We start from the raw sequence: 19327 nt of genomic DNA, 5'->3' as shown, positions 1-19327 counted from the left end.
AAAATTGCTCCAGAGGTTAACTCATGATCATGATTATAGCGTAGCACTTAAAGAACAATAAATTCTAGCAATTCTGCTCATATGAGTTTATGTATTTGATTTCTGGGCTAATCTTACCTCCTGCCCACCTCCAAGAGTGGACTCTCGATTATCATCCGATTCATCCCACGTGAATCATATTTGACCCTACCTGTCAAGGAGGCTTATGCTCATTCATTTGTCTCTTCTTACCCTTTTGCTTTTTGTTTCTTTGACATTAGAGGTCGGAGATCTTGGTGATCTGATGAAGTTATCTTTTGTCCCTGAATGCTGTCACGACGGCTTAAATTAGCACAAGTTTGAAGATAAGGGCTGAGAGGTTGTGGCTTCATTCTGGCAGGGTTTTCGTGGGACAAACATTTGTTAAAAGTGTCGAACAACTATCATTTTTAATATGTCAGGAGAGAGCAAAATTGAACACAGAAACTGACTTAGCCAGCAAGATATGCTGTGATCTTCCCCAAATCCGCGGGACATGGATATTCCGACAGCGACGACAAGTCATTTCTTAGAACTTTCTTGCTTAATACATATCCGGGTCCATTCTTTCTGTGCTTTTCCTTTTTCTTGGGAACCATGGTAAGGTGAGGATCTGGATCATCTTGATTCGCCACCCCGCCGACAAATCTCTATCGAGAAATCTTCCTTCAATCATGCTTCTGATTGTTAAATCGTTGTTCGACCAATCCCCGGCAAAGAATGGGGGATTATACAAGTGGACCGGTGTTGTTAACAACAAGATTACTAACTCAAAACCCTAGGCACGCACAGGTGAACTTCGAGGGAACCACAAAATGAATTTGACGTGTTAACAAAAAATGATCTGACCGGAGGTTCACTGTCCGAATCTTTGGTCTCGTCTGAAGTTGTAATAATCTCGTTTTTTGCAATTCTTTCCTTCTTCTGGTTAGACAGTGCAGAAGAAAAGTTAGGCGAGTTGGTTTAAAGGGAGAAGAGTTAGGCAAATGGCTTATGCTCCAAGGACTAAGAACTGTCAGCTAACGTCGACCGAGCGAAATACTCAATCTGTATTCGACGATTGGAGAATCAGGTCGATCATAATCGTCGACTACCGTAAAATGTCGATGATGTAATCCATCTAGACCAAAAGAAGACAGGAACACAATTATCTGGTGTAAAATATCTCACAGCCGTGTAGATTGGTCTGCAGAATTTAATCGCCAATGTCAGAGACGACAGGTCCCCCCGACCCCACCTCAGAGGGCCCTTTGGTATTTACCCTTTGTTTAAGCCAACCTCCTTATCAGGTATAATAACCCGTGAAGAGTCGATTTGCTCAGCTTCAGCTGCACGAAAACCCCTTTTCCTATTGATTATTCACAAGTCACTGATTAGGACATCTGCTGATTGTGTCCCAGCCATGCAATTTCTGCAATAATGTAAGGGTGCACATAGTAACACTTCCGAAAGTATATTTCTGCTTCAGAAGTGCTTTTAGAGTAGAAATCAGTTTGATAATATCACTTCTAAAGCAGAAATCTGTTTGGTAAAACTTTTACTTCTGAAAGAAATTTTTACTTCTGAAGTGAATTTTCACTTTTGAAGCTGTTTTCCCCCCAATTTGAGAAGTAAAAAAAAGTAGCTTCTCAACTTTCTTTCAACAAAAAAAAAAAAAAACTCAAGAAGTACTTCTTGGATATAAAAAAAAAAAAAAAAGACCTCACGAAGTACTTCTCGTATCACTTTCTTTTCATTATGCCCTCACTCTCTTATTGATCATGCCCGCCTCCGCCGTCCACCACCGACCACCGACACCCGCCACCGCCGCCGACAACCGCCGACCACCACTATTGCCATCCACCACTAGCCACCGCCCATTGCCGCATGCGACCACCGCCAACTGCCGACCATCGACCGCCGCTTCCCACCACCCACCGCCGGTTGTGATCGCTAATCATCACCCGCAGCCCCACCGTCGCCTTGATCACCGACCACCACCGTCGCCACCCACCGCCCTCCGTTGGCCACCGCCGCCGCCGAGTCGCCATCTCCAGCCGCGCGGAGTAAAAAATAAATAATAATTAAAAAAAGAAAATAATTTTTTTAATAATTAAAATTATTTTTTAAAGAAATTTTAAAATTTTTAAAATGAAGTAGAAATTTTTTGACCGTCGACAATAATTCTTCACGGAAAATTTTCTGTTAATAATGTTTTAGAAGTAGAAATATTCAACCGTTACTAAACAAATTAATATGATCAGAAATCAACTTCTTAAGTAAAAATAGAAAAATCAACTTCTGACTAGAAGTTGATTTCCGAAATAGAAGTATTATTATGCGCGCCCTAAGAGGCTGAGACTAGGCACACCTAATCCCGCTTCTTTAGGGCTTCCCCAGCGTATATAATATGCCCTCTTCTTGCCGAAATCACGCGCAAAACACAAGCAGACACGAGGGATATCGACGAATAACACGAAAAGAGTTTTGCTTTTTCTCATCCTTTGCTGTACCAGGCTCACTTATCATGACAAGAAATTGACTTTTGCTAGGCTCTTTCTGGAGGTTTCACCAGTGTAGAAACAAAGAACTTGCTGCTTAAAAAGATCTCTGAAGAGCACACGGCAGAGTTTGATCTACCATTATGATATTGGTGAGAGCAGACACGAAACAACTCCCCATTCAAAAGGGTACAATCTAATATCCATTGACGTGTGACGATTGATGTTTTGGACTGTAATCACATGGGGGTGCAACTGTCTTCCACCTAGAAGAACCCTAACAGGGACTGCTCACCTAGATCAACTTCTGAACGTACTGCTGCGTTATTGCTTCCTCTTTTCCTTGTCCAGGGAAATATGAAAGAGGGAAATCTAGAACTCTTGCCCCCTTACTGTTTTTCCTACCAATAAGCCCAGAACGAGTCATGGAAAAAGCACATAGGTTTCGGTCGGTCGTGCTGCGTTGACTCTTACACAGCACCTGAACTTCTTCATTTATTTGTTTCAAGAGCTCGAAATGAAGTCCCCCCCCCGGGCGGGGTAGAAGAAGTCGACCCCGGGGTCATGATCTTTCCATTCAATGACGGACCGAGTACCTCTGGAATTGGACGGCGTCGACGATGCCACGACTGCTACCGGCGGCTACTCGAAACAGATTCAACCACCACCATCCTAACTGCATTAATTGTCTCTAGAGGGCTTCCCAATATGGCCAGGCACGCCTAAGTTTTAGTTTCTAAGTACTGATTGGACATGTTGTGGGAGGATTTTCCATGAACGGGGGCGACAAATAAGAGGTTAGAGACCTATATTCGCATGTGGTATTCATGTGAGGATCGTGATTTTAGGCTCGGGATGCACGTGCCTAAACTAGCGATTCCCCTCGTATAATCAAAGCAGTTTCGAATTCCTGCACATGGAGAGAGAGCTTCTTTTGCCAACCTATTGATTAAGGCGTGACCTCCTCCAACTAACATTTTTAATTGGTTTTGACATCATTAAGCCCACATTTAACGATAAAGTCTATGTTTGAAATCCACCATGTAAATGTTTGAATTGCCAAAAAGGGTGACCCCATATTGAAATTTTAAATCTTCAATAAGGGGTGGAAAGGAAATCCAATTTGGAGTGAGTACTTGTTAAATTTTGCTAAATTACAGAGATTTCTATGGAAATTTCCCTAAAATTAAGCTTCAAAGTATCAAATGACATGTTAATGGATTTTCGTGAATAGAGAAAGAGAACTTAAGGGAGAATGACACAAACGGACCTTGAACTTTAGTTAAATGTAGATGCCGTCATTAAACTTTTAATTTTTTCAATTTAGTCCGTGATCTGTTTGTTGAAACGAAAAATCGGATGTTATTTGATAACGTCGATTATTATATTATCCAAAATGATGAGTGAACTTGTCCATTTTTTTGTTTACCCATTTTAGAAAAGGAACAACAATTAGCGTGTTAAAAAGGTCCATCCCTATATGATGAGGTAGATTGTTATATATTGATTTGAGATCAATCTTATTTATATAATTCATTTTTGTTGTGCACCGTTCAAATTTAAACAAATTGGAAGTTAGATCAGCAGATTCGATCAATAAAGAAGATGTTCATATATTTTAAGGACTAAATTGAACATTTAATAATAGTTCAAGAACCACATGCATAAATTAAAAATTCATAGATAATATTGCATATTAGATCAAAGTTCGGGGATTATTTGTCAATTTCCCAAAATCTGACAATGAAAGGAGGGATGGATTGATTCAATGAGAAGTGGGGATTTATTGCCACCACTAAAGAGAGAAAATCACCAAAAAAATTCTATACCTATTGTAATTGTGCCAATTTAGTCCTAAACCTCTTTTTTTTTTTTTCAATTGAGTTCTAAACCTTTTGTAATTGCGTCAATTCAATACATTTGGCTTATTGGTGCTGACTTGGATAGTTTTGAATATTATTTTAATATTTATTATTGATAATTTTATTTTATTTTTCTCTCTTTTTTTTTTGTTGCTTCCCACTGTTGCTGGAGCTCGCTGGCCAAAGTAGGAAGGGAAAAAAAAGAAGAAGAAAGAAAATAAAAAAAGAAAAAGAAAAATATTAAAAATTGTTTACGTCAATGTTGGCCAAATAGAATAAATTGAAGGAAATGAAGGAGGTTTAGGACTCAATTGGAAAAAAAAATTAGGATTAAATCGGCATAATTATAATATGTTTAAGATTTTTTTGATAATTTTCCCCCACTAAACACGTGGGAAAAAAAAATACTATTACGCTTTGAGTTTTTAATATAACGAATTGGAAGTAAAATCAGTATATTTAGTCAACATTGAAAATTTTCATATAGTTGAGAGATTAGATTGAACATTTACTTATAATTGAGTAATCAAAACTCTAAAATGAAAGTAAACGAGACCTTTCCCAAATCGAAGAAAGGAAGGAGGGACGGATTTGACTCAACGAGAAGTGGGGATACATCGCACTAATAAGCCTGTGGAAAAAAATAGTACTCCGTTTCAAGTTTTCAATCTTATTCTGACTTTATGCTCCCATCATCCATCAAAATCGATTAAGGAAAACCTTAATAGTTAGTTACAGCTGAGTAACTCCCACATTTAATTATATGGAACCTGTATTCATTTCTCTCGGTGAAAGTACGAGAAAACATGAGCTCACTTGTTCTCAGCGGTTAATTAAGCCGATCAAATTCATGAAGAATAATTCTTTACGAATCATTTGTTCCATCCTAAAACATACTCTATGGCTGCATTTGGTCGTCTGGGTATGAATTGGGACAACATGTGATAAGTTAACACTAAAAATCCTCTGAATATACCTCGTAAATTGTAAAATATCCCATCATACGTTTGGTGCAGCTTAAGATAAAATGTAGGAATTTGGCAAATCCCAAGTCGTGTCTAGTTGCTTCGGCTTCCACCGCCGTTGTCCATGCAAACTTTGTGCGAGGGTCGGAAACCCCCGTCTACGACACAGAGGTGGAGAGGTAGAGCTCGAAAGAATCGATTCGGGTTGCCATCCGATTGGAAACCCGGTCTTCCACATGGGTCTTCGCTGAATTGCTCACTCGAGGATCATCATAAGAGCATCTTCTTTCACTCACCAAATGCAGATCGACACCAAAACAAGGGTGCCCCAAAAGAAATACGAACGATGAGCAAAACTATGGGACCCTTTCGTTTGCAGAGACCTCTCTCAAGATCTCCTTCATCTACTCAAAAGTAGTCTTTGCTTTGGACAGCAGGAGAGTTATCAAAAAAGTCATAAACATTTTGTAATTGTGTCAATTCGGTCCGAACCCTTTTTTTTATCAATTCAGTTATAAACCTTTTACATTTGAGCTAATTTAGTCCATCCGATTAATTTTGACAGGTACTATCATGTCGGATTTGGATGGCGCCGATGCGGACTTTATTTAAATAATATTTTAGTAAGTTTTAACTTTTTATGATTTTTCCTTTTTTTTTCTTTTCTTTTAATTTTTTCCCCAACCCTTAGTTCCGACGAGGGTCGCTAGCCCAAGACACCCTCATCCAATGCCAACGAGGTTGTCATGGCCATTGCCTGGTCCGGACGAGGCTCGCAACACCCCGGTTAGATCCGGCAAGGGCAACAGGGTAGCACATCCCTCGCCCGGTGCCGACGAGGGCGTCTCGGCCCTAGGGAATGGGGAAAAAAAACTAAGGAATAGAAAAAATTTGTAGAAAGTTATAAAAACTGTTAAAATATTATTTAAAAAAGTCTACGTTAGCGTCGGTAGTGTCATGTCAACAATGAAGTCAATCACATCTGAAAGTCTCGTAGAAGCAACAACATTGCTGAAAAACAATTTACAGAAACCGATCAGGGACCACCCAAGAGGAGAAGATGACAAAATTTATTAATTCATTTGTTAAATTTCTTTATCTAATTCAGCTAATAACACATAATACATTCGACATGATTACACGATAAAATACATATTCAACTCTAATGATAACATTTCTACCCATCCTTTTAGAGAGAGAGAGAGAGAGAGTTGGAGTTGGAAAACTCGCCTCAGTAAAAGCTGCTCCTTGTCCAGCAGAGGATTCGCCGCAATCAGTGCCGACTGCTAACCAGCGCCGCAGCTGGTGTAAGAAACAGGTCTTCTTCTTCGTGTGAATCGGTTGAAAAAAAGAAAAAGGCAGGTCATGACCCGGACAGCGGCAGTTTCACATCTCACTCAACAGAAGCACGTCCGATCCCATAATGAACCCCACATGGATGCACGGAACCGGTCTCGGGCATGGGATTCGCCGGGTGATTGGGGACGCCGTGAGTCGTGCATGGGATTTTTTGCGTCCAAACGAGCGTTCGACTACTCATCCAACAACTCTCTCTTCCCATCTCTGTGTGACAAAGATACTGGGAGCGGGTCCGTTTCTTTTGCTTCACATGATGTTATAACGTTTTGGATGTTACAAATTGATGGGATCGCATGATGTCGACAAGTTCATCAACTGGGGTCGGCTCGGTCTTAATAGGACATGGAGTAACGAGGTAAAAAAATATCTTCGACTTGAATTCTAAGGGACGCCACCACCAACAACAACTTCCTACGTTGACGTCCCTCTAATTTTATCTCATGAAAGGTCTATCTCCACTAATTTTCCTGGTGAAGAATTTAGCTGCAATGAAAAAACTTGGAGAACCCTTAACTGTGAGGAGACTCGCTTCTAATGGGTATGAGTAAACTTCCTTAATCACCGACTGATAAGGAAGGGCTTGTTGGTTTTATCCCTAATTCGGGCTGATTAAGTTCTTGATTCCGTTTCTACTGCCGCGATATTGGAACATGAATTAGCTTACTTGAAACGTATGAACGCGAAATCCTCGATAAGTAAATGATGGCAAAATCAGCGATATATCCTCGGAGAAGCTTTCCTACTGTTTAAAAGTAACAATTTTAGTATCTCTAGCGTTGCGGAAATGGAATTATTTCCATTTAGAATTTATAACTCAATGATAATTGGTTGCGTGATATTTTTGATGAGCTACTAAGTCTAAGATTTTATTAGGGTTTGGAAACAGTTTGCTTTCGAAACACTTAGCCTGCGTTTGGTCGACGTGATATAAGCCAGGATAGGATATATTATCATATTCTCTATTTGGTAGCTACCTAGTATAGGATAAAGGGGATATAGAGGGGATATATCACGGAAAAAAATATCCTAAGGGATGGGATGTGATAAACCAAGATATGATTCTTTAAGAGAGCAGATACGAGCAAAATCATGTTTTCCTACGACCATTGCCTCTCCTTTGCATTGGGCCGCCTCTCTACCGTGCTAGACCGCATCTCTGCTGCGTTGGACCGTCCCTACGGCTAGGGACCGCCTCTTGGGAGTCGGCGATCGTCAAGTGTGGCCGCCTCTGTAGCAGCATTAGGTTGGGGTCTCTGGCTACAAAGTCATGTATCTCTACGATCACGTTCTTTAATCCATTGTCTGGCGTGAAATGAAATCACATTCATTGTTCTTTAACCGCTTTAACCTTTCCAGCATTTGAAAAGGGTCTTGACATATTATGAAGAACTTGATGTTGATCGTCGACTCTCAAGGTAGCTCTTTTGGAAGACTTGGTAAGTATATCTTCAACTTGTGAAAAGAGGCTAAATAATTAGATTGTTCAGCATTTGTTTACTTACTCGAAAAGACAACGAGTACGGGTAGCGAGTCATTCTCAAAGAATTCGACTCCAAATCAAGACCCTAATTTTACGAGGATTGCTCCGTCAATATTATGCCTAAATTTAGATGGCACAAACCTCCGCTCAACAACAACTCACTCATCAGAGCTCATCATCGAATAATTTCCTATGCATCTTGAAGTTAGCAAAACATAGTCGATCTCATTTGCGTCGGCCTCTCGCTTATCCGACTTTAAATCCATAGTTCACCAAACAATAGACTTGATATGAAAAAATCTTTGGATTTCTTATTTTATCACATCCAGTCATATCCCGACTAGAATTATCATAAGAAAAAAGTTTATCTTTAGGGTTTGTGTTGATGTTAGATTTAAAGTGAGGTGAATGAAATTGAAAATTCTACCTAGGATGCTCGTTGTGCAACGAACTTCTTTTATAAGTTTTCAACTTCCTTTTTTGAACCATATAAGATAAAAGAGAAATAATTATGCAGTTGTTCTTAGTTCACTATAAGATTAACAACATGTTACGGGCAAAAACTAAAATTCCAAATAATTAAAAATTATTGCAAAGTCGTCCATTCCTTCAAGAATTTGTGACCCACAATATGTTGTGTCTCATAGTTATTCAAAAACGGTTATGCTAGCAAAGCACCGACATATGTTCATATAGAAGCAATTTTTCTAAGGGCGGCCCTATTCCCTCATCCAAGATCTTAATAACTTTACACCAACATGTGTTTGGACTCATCCCCGGTATGTAGCACAATTATACGAGATGTGGCTAGTCCCATCGGCCATGAGCCTCCCCGTACTCTTTAAGTCTCCGAGCGAAGAAAATGAACGCGCTTATCGCTTGGACCGCAGGGGATTTCCCTTCATCCGTCATCTCTGCCAACACCTCATCAAAGATTATACACATGTATCCACCGCACCCTGTCAGAAAGTGAACTAAATGACCGATCTAGAAGGGCGGCCGAAAGCCTAAGCGCCATGAACACACCTCCCCTCCCCCTCCCTCCCTCCCAGCTAACACACTGTGCAATCGTGTCGTGTGGTCTTGATAGGTGTGCCAGAGATTGGGATTCGCATGGTTTTTAGGTGAACAATGAGCTCCTAACTAGGATTTAGGTTTGATAATGATGTCAAAGGGTCACGAGCCACGGGGCAGGAGACAGGTCAAATGACATTCCAATCGAGGAATGATGGCGAAGGTCGCATTAATCGCGATAAGCAGATTAATTAGAATTTGTTACTCGGTAATCAGACTTAATGACGCTGTTGAGAGTTCTCGGGTGGTGTGTACGTGGAAGCCAAACCTGCAACCTGACCTCCAAAATGTACGGGTTAAATTGTGTGCGGTGGGCAGGTTTTTGGGAGCCGTATAGGTGCAGATTTAGGTGAGTGGACTCACCAGAAATAAATAAACAAACAAACATATAAAGAAATATCTAGGGAATGTAAATAGTAACAAAGTGCATGTTGATTGTCTATAGTAATCATCTTACAAGGGTTGACAGACGATTAATCTCACATAAAACAAGTGAAAATCGGTCCATATGCACAATTTAGTAGTGATAGGAGTAGGTGGATATATGGCCGGGTCGAGAGCATGACGGTTATTAATTCACTGTGAGACTAATAGTTTATTTCTAACCACAATAAAAACAAATAATAAATAGTTAAAATTGTTGTGAGATTTACTCTTTCAAATATTTGTGGCCTACGACATGTTATTATCCTCACAGACACAATTACTCAGAGACTATTATATTAGCAAAATCTGTGATTTGAAATTGGATGTCGGGCCAAAAGCATCGGTGTACTTGTTATTTGAGCGACCCTAATTAAATACTTTCTTCTTTTTGGGAGAAAAAAAATCACCAACAAGTTCAAGTTGCGTGCACTCCACCGGCTTGCGAGAGCATATATGATCCATGCTGCTGCATCAAAAATTTGCAGAGGAGAATCTTGAGGGGGCTTTAATAGAGACTGTGTCCTTCTGAGTTCTCTCTTACTCATTCAAAGGGTACTCTTCATCTCTCCATCTGCTTCATTGCCCACACTCTTTTTCTCTCTCTCTCCCTTGGAAATGGAGATGGGAAGTTTGATCCAGTTTCTGGAGAACAAGACCATTTTAGTCACCGGTGCAACTGGGTTTCTTGCCAAGAGTAATCTCTCTGTCTCTCTGTCTCTCTCTCTCTCTCCCTCTCTCTCTCTCTCTCTCTCTGTGAGCTCATTTTTGTCTGATGCAACTTTTCTGTGTGGGTGTGACTGCGAGTGCAGTCTTTCTGGAGAAGATCTTGAGGGTTCAACCAAATGTGAAGAAGCTTTTCCTTCTGTTGAGAGCTTCAGATGCTAAAGCAGCTGCTCACCGTTTCCATAACGAGGTTTGCACAATCAACTCACTTCTTTTTGCCAGCAAAAACCCTCCGGCAGAACCCCAAAAAAGGCAAACTAGTGAGAAAAGAGCAATGTTTCATTTATGTGTTCCAGTGAGGGGAACTAGTAAATCGTGCCCTAGGAAAGAAACTTTAGAGGGTGCTGCATGCGAAAAGGGGTTTACTTTGGGCAGACCCTTTTTGGCAAATTTACTCCATTTGGGCATCGTGAGCATTCTTGTCCCTTTTTCTGCATGGAATGTGCAAATTTGGTGAGTATCTCATGCATGGTTTTGATTCATCCTTTTCATGTATTTTCATGGCTGCCTTCCGAAGGTCATCGGTAAGGACTTGTTCAGAGTGCTCAAGGAAAAATGCGGGCCGGATCTCAAGGCGCTCGTCACGGAAAAGGTGACCCTCGTCCCTGGGGACATCTCCCACGACGATCTGGGCATCAAAGACCCCGATCTCCGGCAGCAGATGTTGGATCAGATTGACGCGATCGTCAATTTAGCCGCGAACACCAAGTTCGACGAGAGGTCGGATCATGTTTGTTCCGATTTGACCAATTTGTCTTCTGAGGATTTGGGGTGCATGTTGGTCCGAATTTCATGTTTATTTTTAGGCCTTGAGGTTACAATTTTCTGTGCAGATATGATGTTGCTCTGGGCATCAACGCCTTGGGGGCTAAGCATGTGGTCAACTTTGCTAAGGAATGTGGCAAAGTAGAGGTGCTGGTCCACGTGTCGACTGGTTAGTTCTCAACCCCACAAAACAAACCCCCTCCATATAATTTTTGGGTTTAATTATTAGATTCGATAAGATTGGTCCATTGCTTATTAATTATGTTCCTTAATTTAGGAACCTCGTATTACCTGACTTTCCAAAAAGGACATTACTAAAAATTTTGTGATCTGACAGCCTATGTATGCGGAGAGAAGGGGGGCCTCATACAAGAGGAGCCCTACCAGATGGGAGAGACCCTGAATGGCGTCGCCGGACTTGACATCGACTCGGAGACGAAAGTGGTGGAAGAGAAGCTGAATGAACTCCGGGCCGACGGAGCCACGGAGGAAGCAATTACTTTGGCCATGAAAGACTTGGGCATTCAAAGGTAAGCTCCATCCTTGATTCATTTTACTTTGAATTTAACTTATTTTTCAGTTGGGCCGACATAATAACATAGACAAAATACAAGGTTTTGCTTGCTTCGTCTGATTCCTGAAAAAATGAATGGTTTGAAAAATATTCTCCTGAAAATGATCACTCGTATTTCTAGAAATAATTAGCCTTATAGAAAATGTCTCGTTGCCGACAACTATTTTAATATTTTTTGTCGTGGACAATGAAAATTCTCTCTGCTTAGTTAATTTTGCATGCAGTCATTTCCAAAAAAATATTTTTCAAATCATTCATTATTCAAGAAACAAGCGTTAAAAAATAAATCAGGCAATATTGATTGCATCATGCATGGCACGTGCAATGTGAGTTGACTGTAGCCATCAAATGTTTGTACGTGCTCATGTGATGTCAAATGATTTCTTGACCGATGAATATGGATTTCATAATAATCTTTTTTATGGTTCAAGATTAAGAAAAATATCCCAACCTTTTTATTTTGCCCAATTAAAAATATGTAATCCACGAAGTTTTTGCAAAGTAGGAGTCCATGACAACATTAAATTCCGGACACACCTCTCACCAAATTGAGATAGGCTTGTCACTCCATATTAAATGACGAATTTATGAAGGCATGTACCTTGTTATGGGGGGGAGCCAGAGAGAACATCTGCTAAGGTAGGTCCAGGGGCAGATGGGGAAATCGCCGTGACGGGCCTCGTGGTACAATGATTCGAGTCTCGATTCAGGACGACGATGTCGAATCTCGGTGCGGAAACAGATGATCTTTTCCGATCGCGAGTTATAAAGAGGTTTCCGGTTACGAATTTATCCGATTAAGACGGGCTTTCTTGTCTCGCCCTAAAACATTCGTGAAAGATTGCGTACGTGAAATTGGGCGCTATTATCGTGCGAATTGAGTACATACATGAGGCTTTAAGCTCGCGATGAAATGGTCGGACTCGTCATGGTCCCCCGATCGATGTTTGCGGTCCGAGGATCGTCTGAGGGAAAGTACCCGACTCATAAAGTTTCTTGGTACGAAAACAACAAAGGAATTGCCTTTGGTCGTTTGAGTTTTTATTTTTATTTTTTGGTCGTTTGAGTGGGCCTGTCCAATTTTTTGACGGGGGACCAGATTTAGCCACATGACGAGGAAGACATGCATTGGTTGCTTTTAGGTGCAAGAAATAACCATAGAGCGAACCCCGATAGCCACCGGACCGTCCACGTAAATTTCTTCTTCGTTCTTTGAAGAGGGAACACGAGCCGCCGGGAATGCACCGAACCGTCCCAGCGCCGCCCCGCCCCGCCCCACCCTGCCCGGCTCTCCCAGTTCACGTGGTATTGTCGAGCAATTAAAAGAGTGTGAATCCGCACGAGTCCTGCCGGCTGCTCACGGTAACACCGTAGAGGCACGTCCTTGCATTGGTTAGGTTCATTGCTCGGGTCCTTTGGCTCCGTACTTGTGACGAAGAGCAGGCGTCTTAATTGCTAGCTCCTGCTCTTACCAATTTTTCATCTTCTTCTTTGCGGGGTCAGAACGGCGGAAATTGGAGTACTTGTGGCCCATGAGGGGCAGAAAACGTTCTATAACTTCCATTACACAATCGACTGGCGTAATCGACCAATCACATATTCCTGTGATAAAGATCTCATCGTATAAGGCAGGGCAAATTTCGGGATCGTTCGTTTTTCATGACTATGATTGTTTTTGTTTTTTCAGGGCAACGAGGTACGGATGGCCAAACACATATGTGTTCACAAAGGCAATGGGGGAGATGCTGGTCGGGCAGTTGAAAGAGAATTTGCCTCTGGTCATCTTGCGCCCCACCATCATCACCAGCACTTTCAAAGAGCCTTTCCCCGGTTGGGTTGAAGGTGTGAGGTAAAGGAGCAATACCCCCAAACACACCAAGCTTTCACCTAATGACAAAGCTCTTGTACTTCCCTAAATGATCTTTTTTCTTTTTTTAAATGCTCTCTCGGATTTTGTTTTCGGGTGTTTAATGTGGCAGAACGATCGATAGCCTTGCCGTCGGCTATGGGAAAGGGAAGCTAACGTGCTTTCTCGGCGATATGAAGAGCATTATCGATATCGTGAGTTGTTCTTTGCTCGATTCCGGCATAAGAATGCCGATACTCTCATTAGCCGAGAGGCGATGCTTTGTTTTTTTTCCATCAGTAATTACAGCAACTTCTTTTTCAACGTTTGGCCTCGGAGAAAATGACTGATGGGAGTGGGAAAAACTTTTCCGCAGATACCGGCGGACATGGTGGTGAACTCCATCATAGCGGCCATGGCGGCACACGTGAATCAACCCGGCAAGGTGATTTATCAGATGGGGTCGTCGGTGAGAAACCCCCTGAAATTCTGCAATCTCAGAGATTACGGGCTAAAGTACTTCACAAAGCACCCATGGATTAACAAGGACGGGAAGCCCGTGAAAGTCGGTCCGGTCAAAGTGTTGGCCAGCATGGCCAGCTTCCGCCGGTACATGGCCATCCGATACTTGCTTTTGCTCAAGGTTTGTCCGGTCGATTTTCCTTTTCACTCTTGTGGTCACTGTCCATGAAATTCAACAAATCTCATGAGAATCAGGAGAAGCAATACAACCTGGGATGATAAAGTTTGTGAAGTCTTGACCATGTTCTTTGAAAAATTCCATCTCTCCGGACAGGGACTCGAATTGGCCAACGCAGCATTCTGCAAATATTTCCAGGGGACTTACATGGATCTGAACAGGAAAATCAAGTTCGTGATGCGGCTCATCGAACTCTACAGACCATACTTGTTCTTCGAGGGCGTGTAAGTATATGCCAAACTCAATTCACTGAAAGCAACTAACCCAGAGAAAAAAAGAAACATAATGATTCGTTGGCATCGCCTGTCATGCACAGCTTCGACGACATGAACACAGAGAAGTTGCGAATAGCAGCAAGAGAGACTGGCACAGAATCGGATGTCTTCTACTTCGACCCCAAATGCATCGATTGGGAGGACTACTTCACGAACATTCACATTCCCGGTGTCGTCAAATACGTCTTCAAGTGAACCCACATAGTTATGATCGGCAGTATCATGAAACATTTTTTTTCCCGGGGGGCCCCTTTTCCAAATGTTATGTGTCGTTTACAGCGAAATTATTTTGCATTTTAAGGCAGTGTAATAGATTGCCTACACCAAGAACATTGAACAATGTACCAGTGTCCTCTGATTCTTTATCGCTAATGTTCATGAGCTCATCATGATTTGTTGGAGTGCTAAGATAACTCTCCTTTCAAATTCATTATTTACTTCCAGAGATCATGTAAGAGGGATCGATGGACTGCCCAAAAGTATGATAAGAAGCAGAAAAGTGGAGCCTCTTCAGTTCTGCATGGCTGCTTTGGCTCAAACAAGAATCAGTGAAATGCTAATTATCTCTGTCACTAGACATTTGGATGCTTTCACGATTACTTTTTGGCAGCATGAGACAAGCATGAAAATCCAAATTTCACAGAATGTTTCAGAATCACAGATAGATGTTCCCCTGAAATGACTGGCAAGTACAACCCAAGTTGATTTACAAGGAACAGAAATACAGCTTGGAATATTCTTCAGGTCACTTCCATGCAAGTTTTTGACACAGACAAAAAAATGGTATGCCATGATCTAGAAACTGGAAAAAATGTACATAGGTAATGATGTGGTGATTCAACATAGAGAATAATTCACGGAGAATTATCGCATACAAAATTGATTATTCGGACTACAATGATGCCGTCACAAATCTTATTCCCGAGCAAAGCAGCTCAATCATCAACTTACAACCTCAAATCCAATCATTTTCTCTGCTCATTTGCTGTTAAGAAAACTGTGCCTAAGAGGAAGACGCCACTGGCGAAGGAGATAAAGACCTCTCTTTTCTTTTACGTGTGATGGCATTTGTATTATCCATGCAATCCTGAGAAAAACCGACGCTGCCTAGTGTATTGCTGCCCTTCGTAGTAGGTTCTGGTTTGCATGAATTCAATAGTTTATGATCGTTAAGGAAATTATTGCTACCTTCAGGAGATTCTTTACTTGCTAAATCTCCATTGGAACTCTCGCAGACTCTTCGCCTGGTAATGCATACCCAAGTTCTTACAATTTCCTCATTGCTGTTATCCTCGACAGGTACATGCCAAGACCCTTTCTCAGATTCCTAAAACAGAAACAAACATCTTCAGAATCCAAAAACAGACAAAAATCTTCAGAATCCAGATATAAGAACCAACCTATGTATTATGCCAAAGTGGGTCACTATTACCTGGATGACTGGAGAAAATGAGAGTGGCATTATAAGCACTGGACTACCTTTTACAAATGTGTACCGAACCTGCCAACATGAAGTTAGTAGGAAGGCAGGTCATTACACAAGGGGTTTTGGTCTGGAGCACATGAAAAGCCACTTCACGAAAATCTATGAATATCAACGCACACTCATTATAATATCTCTTCGGGCAATCGAGAGAAAATTATGAGGACCAAGGTGTTCCCATTTGCTTTAGCCAAATAGTTCATCAACAATAATCTGTCCTGTCAATTTTACTCTGTTGACCCAATCCCTGAGAGACTGACCAAAGACTCATGAAAGCTCTCTTTCCATTTTTTGGTCAAATGAAAGCTTTCTTACCCTAAACAATTTGACTGCCAATTCAGCAACTACTACTTGTTATACATTCAAAAGAACCCACATATTCAAAGCTCTGTATCCAGCTTGTGAGTCTTCATGTTAACTAATAAATCTAATTTATTAGAAAATTCCATTGCTCCTAAGCATTGGCATCCTAGGGAAGATGGTCTTCGGTCAGATTCAGAAAGAGATGTAGAAGCTTAGGCAATTGTGAAAACTTGATAAAAGTACCTGATGTCTCTCTTTCCACTTGGAAAATAATTTGCTTCCAAGGAGTTCAAAAATGTGATCTCGCATTTCATCATTCGTCACAAGAAGACACCTCAGCCTCACAGCAGCATAAAGCCAATACCTAAATTCACATAAGGTCAAACCAAGCGTGAAAAGAAAATTTGCAAGACAATTTCTTACTATTGGAGCATAAAGTAGCCTGTAACTATTTTTCTAATTTAAAAATGGCATTGCAGTATTGCTATGCGCAATCCACTAGACAAGGACAAGCGAAATGAAAAGCTCCACAAATGTTGAAACTGACAAAGGGAAAAAGGGAAAAAACTGAACAACCACAAAGCTGTAAAGTACAGTGTAAAATTATAACTGAAGTTGCCCATGAAAAAAATATATAATTCCCGAAGCCATGGTTAAAGGAAATACCAATCATCATTAGATCCACTTGGTGTTGTGTACAAAACACCCTTATCTATCCACTCCTGAAGCAGCTGTTTGTGGGGAGAAGTTTCCATAAGACCTTTAAGGCGCTTATTGTGCAAGACAACAAGTGGCCATTTGCCTTTGCTCCTTCCATACAGTTCTTTCACAACGGCATCAAGCTGCTCTATTGCAATGCCGGATGTGGAACACAATGAGCTATACAGTCAGATATCATGAAAATCAACATACAAGTACAAGAACACGACAAACCACATAATGCTGATGAACAACCTGAGGAACACTGAAGCCACCATCTGCAAAATTCTGTTGATAGAGGCCAATGTTTGCTCCATCGACAATGGACTCACGATCAGCATGCATTTCAAGCCAATCCTGTATGCGTCAAATCAGGGAGTAAAAAGAAGCAAACAAGGCGACAAATCTGCAGGTCGCGGTTGCATTGTGGTTGTGGCAGAGGTGGGGTGTAACGGACAGTGAATAATGGGTCGCGGGCACCCCGTGGCATGAATTATTTTGATGCTCCCATATCACGCGTGAAAAATATAAAATCAATTGTTTTATTAACTCCATAGCATTATATTTAACAAATATTCGTTTTTAAGTACCCACAAAAGTCAATTACTTAAAACACATATATTTACTTTCTCCATGGATAACTAGATATAAAATCAACATCAACATCAACATCACCTTTATCCCAAACTAGTTGGGGTCGGCGGTCAATGAACTCAAAAATGGATAACTAGATATAAAATGTTGCATTAAAATTTTAATTCAGGTGCAAATATAAATATCTACCAGAGGAAAAAATTAATTTAGGCAAAACTGTAATTCAAAATAATAGTAAGTCCAAACTGCTTCTCTCTCCTATCTTTTTCTCTTTCCTGCTCCACGATCCAACAAAGAGAACAGGCACATAAAACAGAGCCAAACCAAGACCAAGATCCCACCGATCAAACCAAAACCCACAAATCCTTCAAAATCAGACAATGACTGAGACCAAGATCAGACCAGAAACCCACAACTCTTCTTACGGATTTTACTTCAAAAGGCATATTAAGAGAACTCAGCTCAAGTTTGAATAATTAAGGTAGGAGCTCTGTGGCAGTTATGACACTGCTGCGTATCAGCAGTAGTGTTGTGATGGCGAACTTAACTTAACGGATGTAGCTGCTGGTGGCATAACACCCGCTATGCACTGCTTTTTAGTTCCTTGAAGTGTCAAGCAAAGCCATACTTACAAATCCAAATGACCAGAATAAACATCAATCTGCAGAAATAAAAGATAACAACAAGACAACAAGTTCTTACCTGAAACTCACTAAAATTTGCCTTTGTCTCCCTTTCACAGGCCAATGCTGCAATAGAACTAGCAAAACTCTCAGTTTCCCAATCATCGATATCCACACATGCCAGTTGCTCTCCGCAGCAGCTACAAACCCCATTTTCGTCCACATTACCTCTTCTCACTACCCAGTTTCCCTTCCCAATCCACCCAAGACCATGAAATCCTCCTCCATTCCTCAGAACCACATCTTTAACCTGAGTTTGATCGAAATTCACATCACCGACGTCAACAGCCTTCTCTCCGCAAAACCAACTCTCGACTAACTTGGCAGTCCCTTCGCTCACGCACCTGACACAGTCCCTCAACTTATGCAGATACTCATAAACCCTCTCCTCTCTACCTGTCTCGGCGCTTACCCTCAACAGAGCCGAGAGCTCCGGCTCCTCCAAACTCAGCCCAACACGTCGCATGTGCTCCTCCACCTCATAGGCCTTGTCAGCCTCCAAAATCCCGCAGAAGCAATACAATGCCGGATCATACGTGCGCAGCCGAGGCGCGATTCCGCGCTCCCCCATCGTCCTAACAAACCCAAAAGCATAATCGCCGTCCCCCCTCGCCGCGGCGAGCCTCGCGACCGCGGTGATCGTGGCTTCATTGGGGGCTATTTTGCAGGACTCCATGTGCTCGTAAATCCGAAATCCGTAATCCAAAGCCGACCCTCTGAGCGAAGGGTCGGCCACGGAGTTGGAGCAGATGTAGAGGAGGGCATTGAAATGGTGCTGATTGAAGCGGACGCTCTGCGATTTCGCGGCTTCCTCGTACAAGGCGATTGCGCCTGGTAAATCTTTGGTTTTGGAGAACGAATTGAGGTTGATCTGGAAATTGATTTCAGGGGTTTGGTTCTTTTTGCTCTTTTTATGGGATTTGAGGTGGCCTGATGGATGGGGAGCGTCCATGGATGGGGAGTTGATTCAAGCAGAGAAATGTGCAAAAACCCTAAACCCTCGTCTTCGAAGCACGTC

General features: G+C 41.6%; 2 protein-coding genes across 3 annotated transcripts in view; one reads left to right on the top strand and one right to left on the bottom strand.

The window, feature by feature from the left end:
- Positions 1–14955, top strand: part of LOC115735365 (fatty acyl-CoA reductase 3-like) — a 23919-nt gene extending 8964 nt beyond the window's left edge. For both annotated transcript variants that reach the window (XM_030666587.2, XM_030666586.2), the window contains exons 2-11: positions 10276–10358; positions 10474–10577; positions 10905–11107; positions 11221–11321; positions 11490–11682; positions 13414–13575; positions 13706–13787; positions 13949–14215; positions 14369–14496; positions 14589–14955. In XM_030666587.2, coding sequence (XP_030522447.1) covers positions 10280–10358; positions 10474–10577; positions 10905–11107; positions 11221–11321; positions 11490–11682; positions 13414–13575; positions 13706–13787; positions 13949–14215; positions 14369–14496; positions 14589–14742 — 1473 coding nt within the window. In that variant the 5' untranslated portion in view covers positions 10276–10279 and the 3' untranslated portion in view covers positions 14743–14955. The remainder of the gene's footprint in view (positions 1–10275; positions 10359–10473; positions 10578–10904; positions 11108–11220; positions 11322–11489; positions 11683–13413; positions 13576–13705; positions 13788–13948; positions 14216–14368; positions 14497–14588) is intronic.
- Positions 14792–19327, bottom strand: LOC115735363 (proteinaceous RNase P 2). Its single transcript, XM_030666584.2, has 6 exons — positions 18329–19327; positions 17288–17389; positions 17000–17175; positions 16577–16697; positions 15980–16048; positions 14792–15874 (listed from the first exon to the last, which is right to left on the bottom strand). Exons 1-6 carry the CDS (start codon positions 19259–19261, stop codon positions 15551–15553), a joined length of 1725 nt encoding a protein of 574 aa, XP_030522444.1. The 5' UTR covers positions 19262–19327; the 3' UTR covers positions 14792–15550.

Source organism: Rhodamnia argentea, chromosome 8 (assembly GCF_020921035.1).
Source record: "Rhodamnia argentea isolate NSW1041297 chromosome 8, ASM2092103v1, whole genome shotgun sequence".
Lineage (NCBI taxonomy): Eukaryota > Viridiplantae > Streptophyta > Magnoliopsida > Myrtales > Myrtaceae > Rhodamnia > Rhodamnia argentea.
The sequence above is the reverse complement of the archived record's forward strand: the minus strand, read 5'-3'. Positions and strand labels throughout refer to the sequence as shown.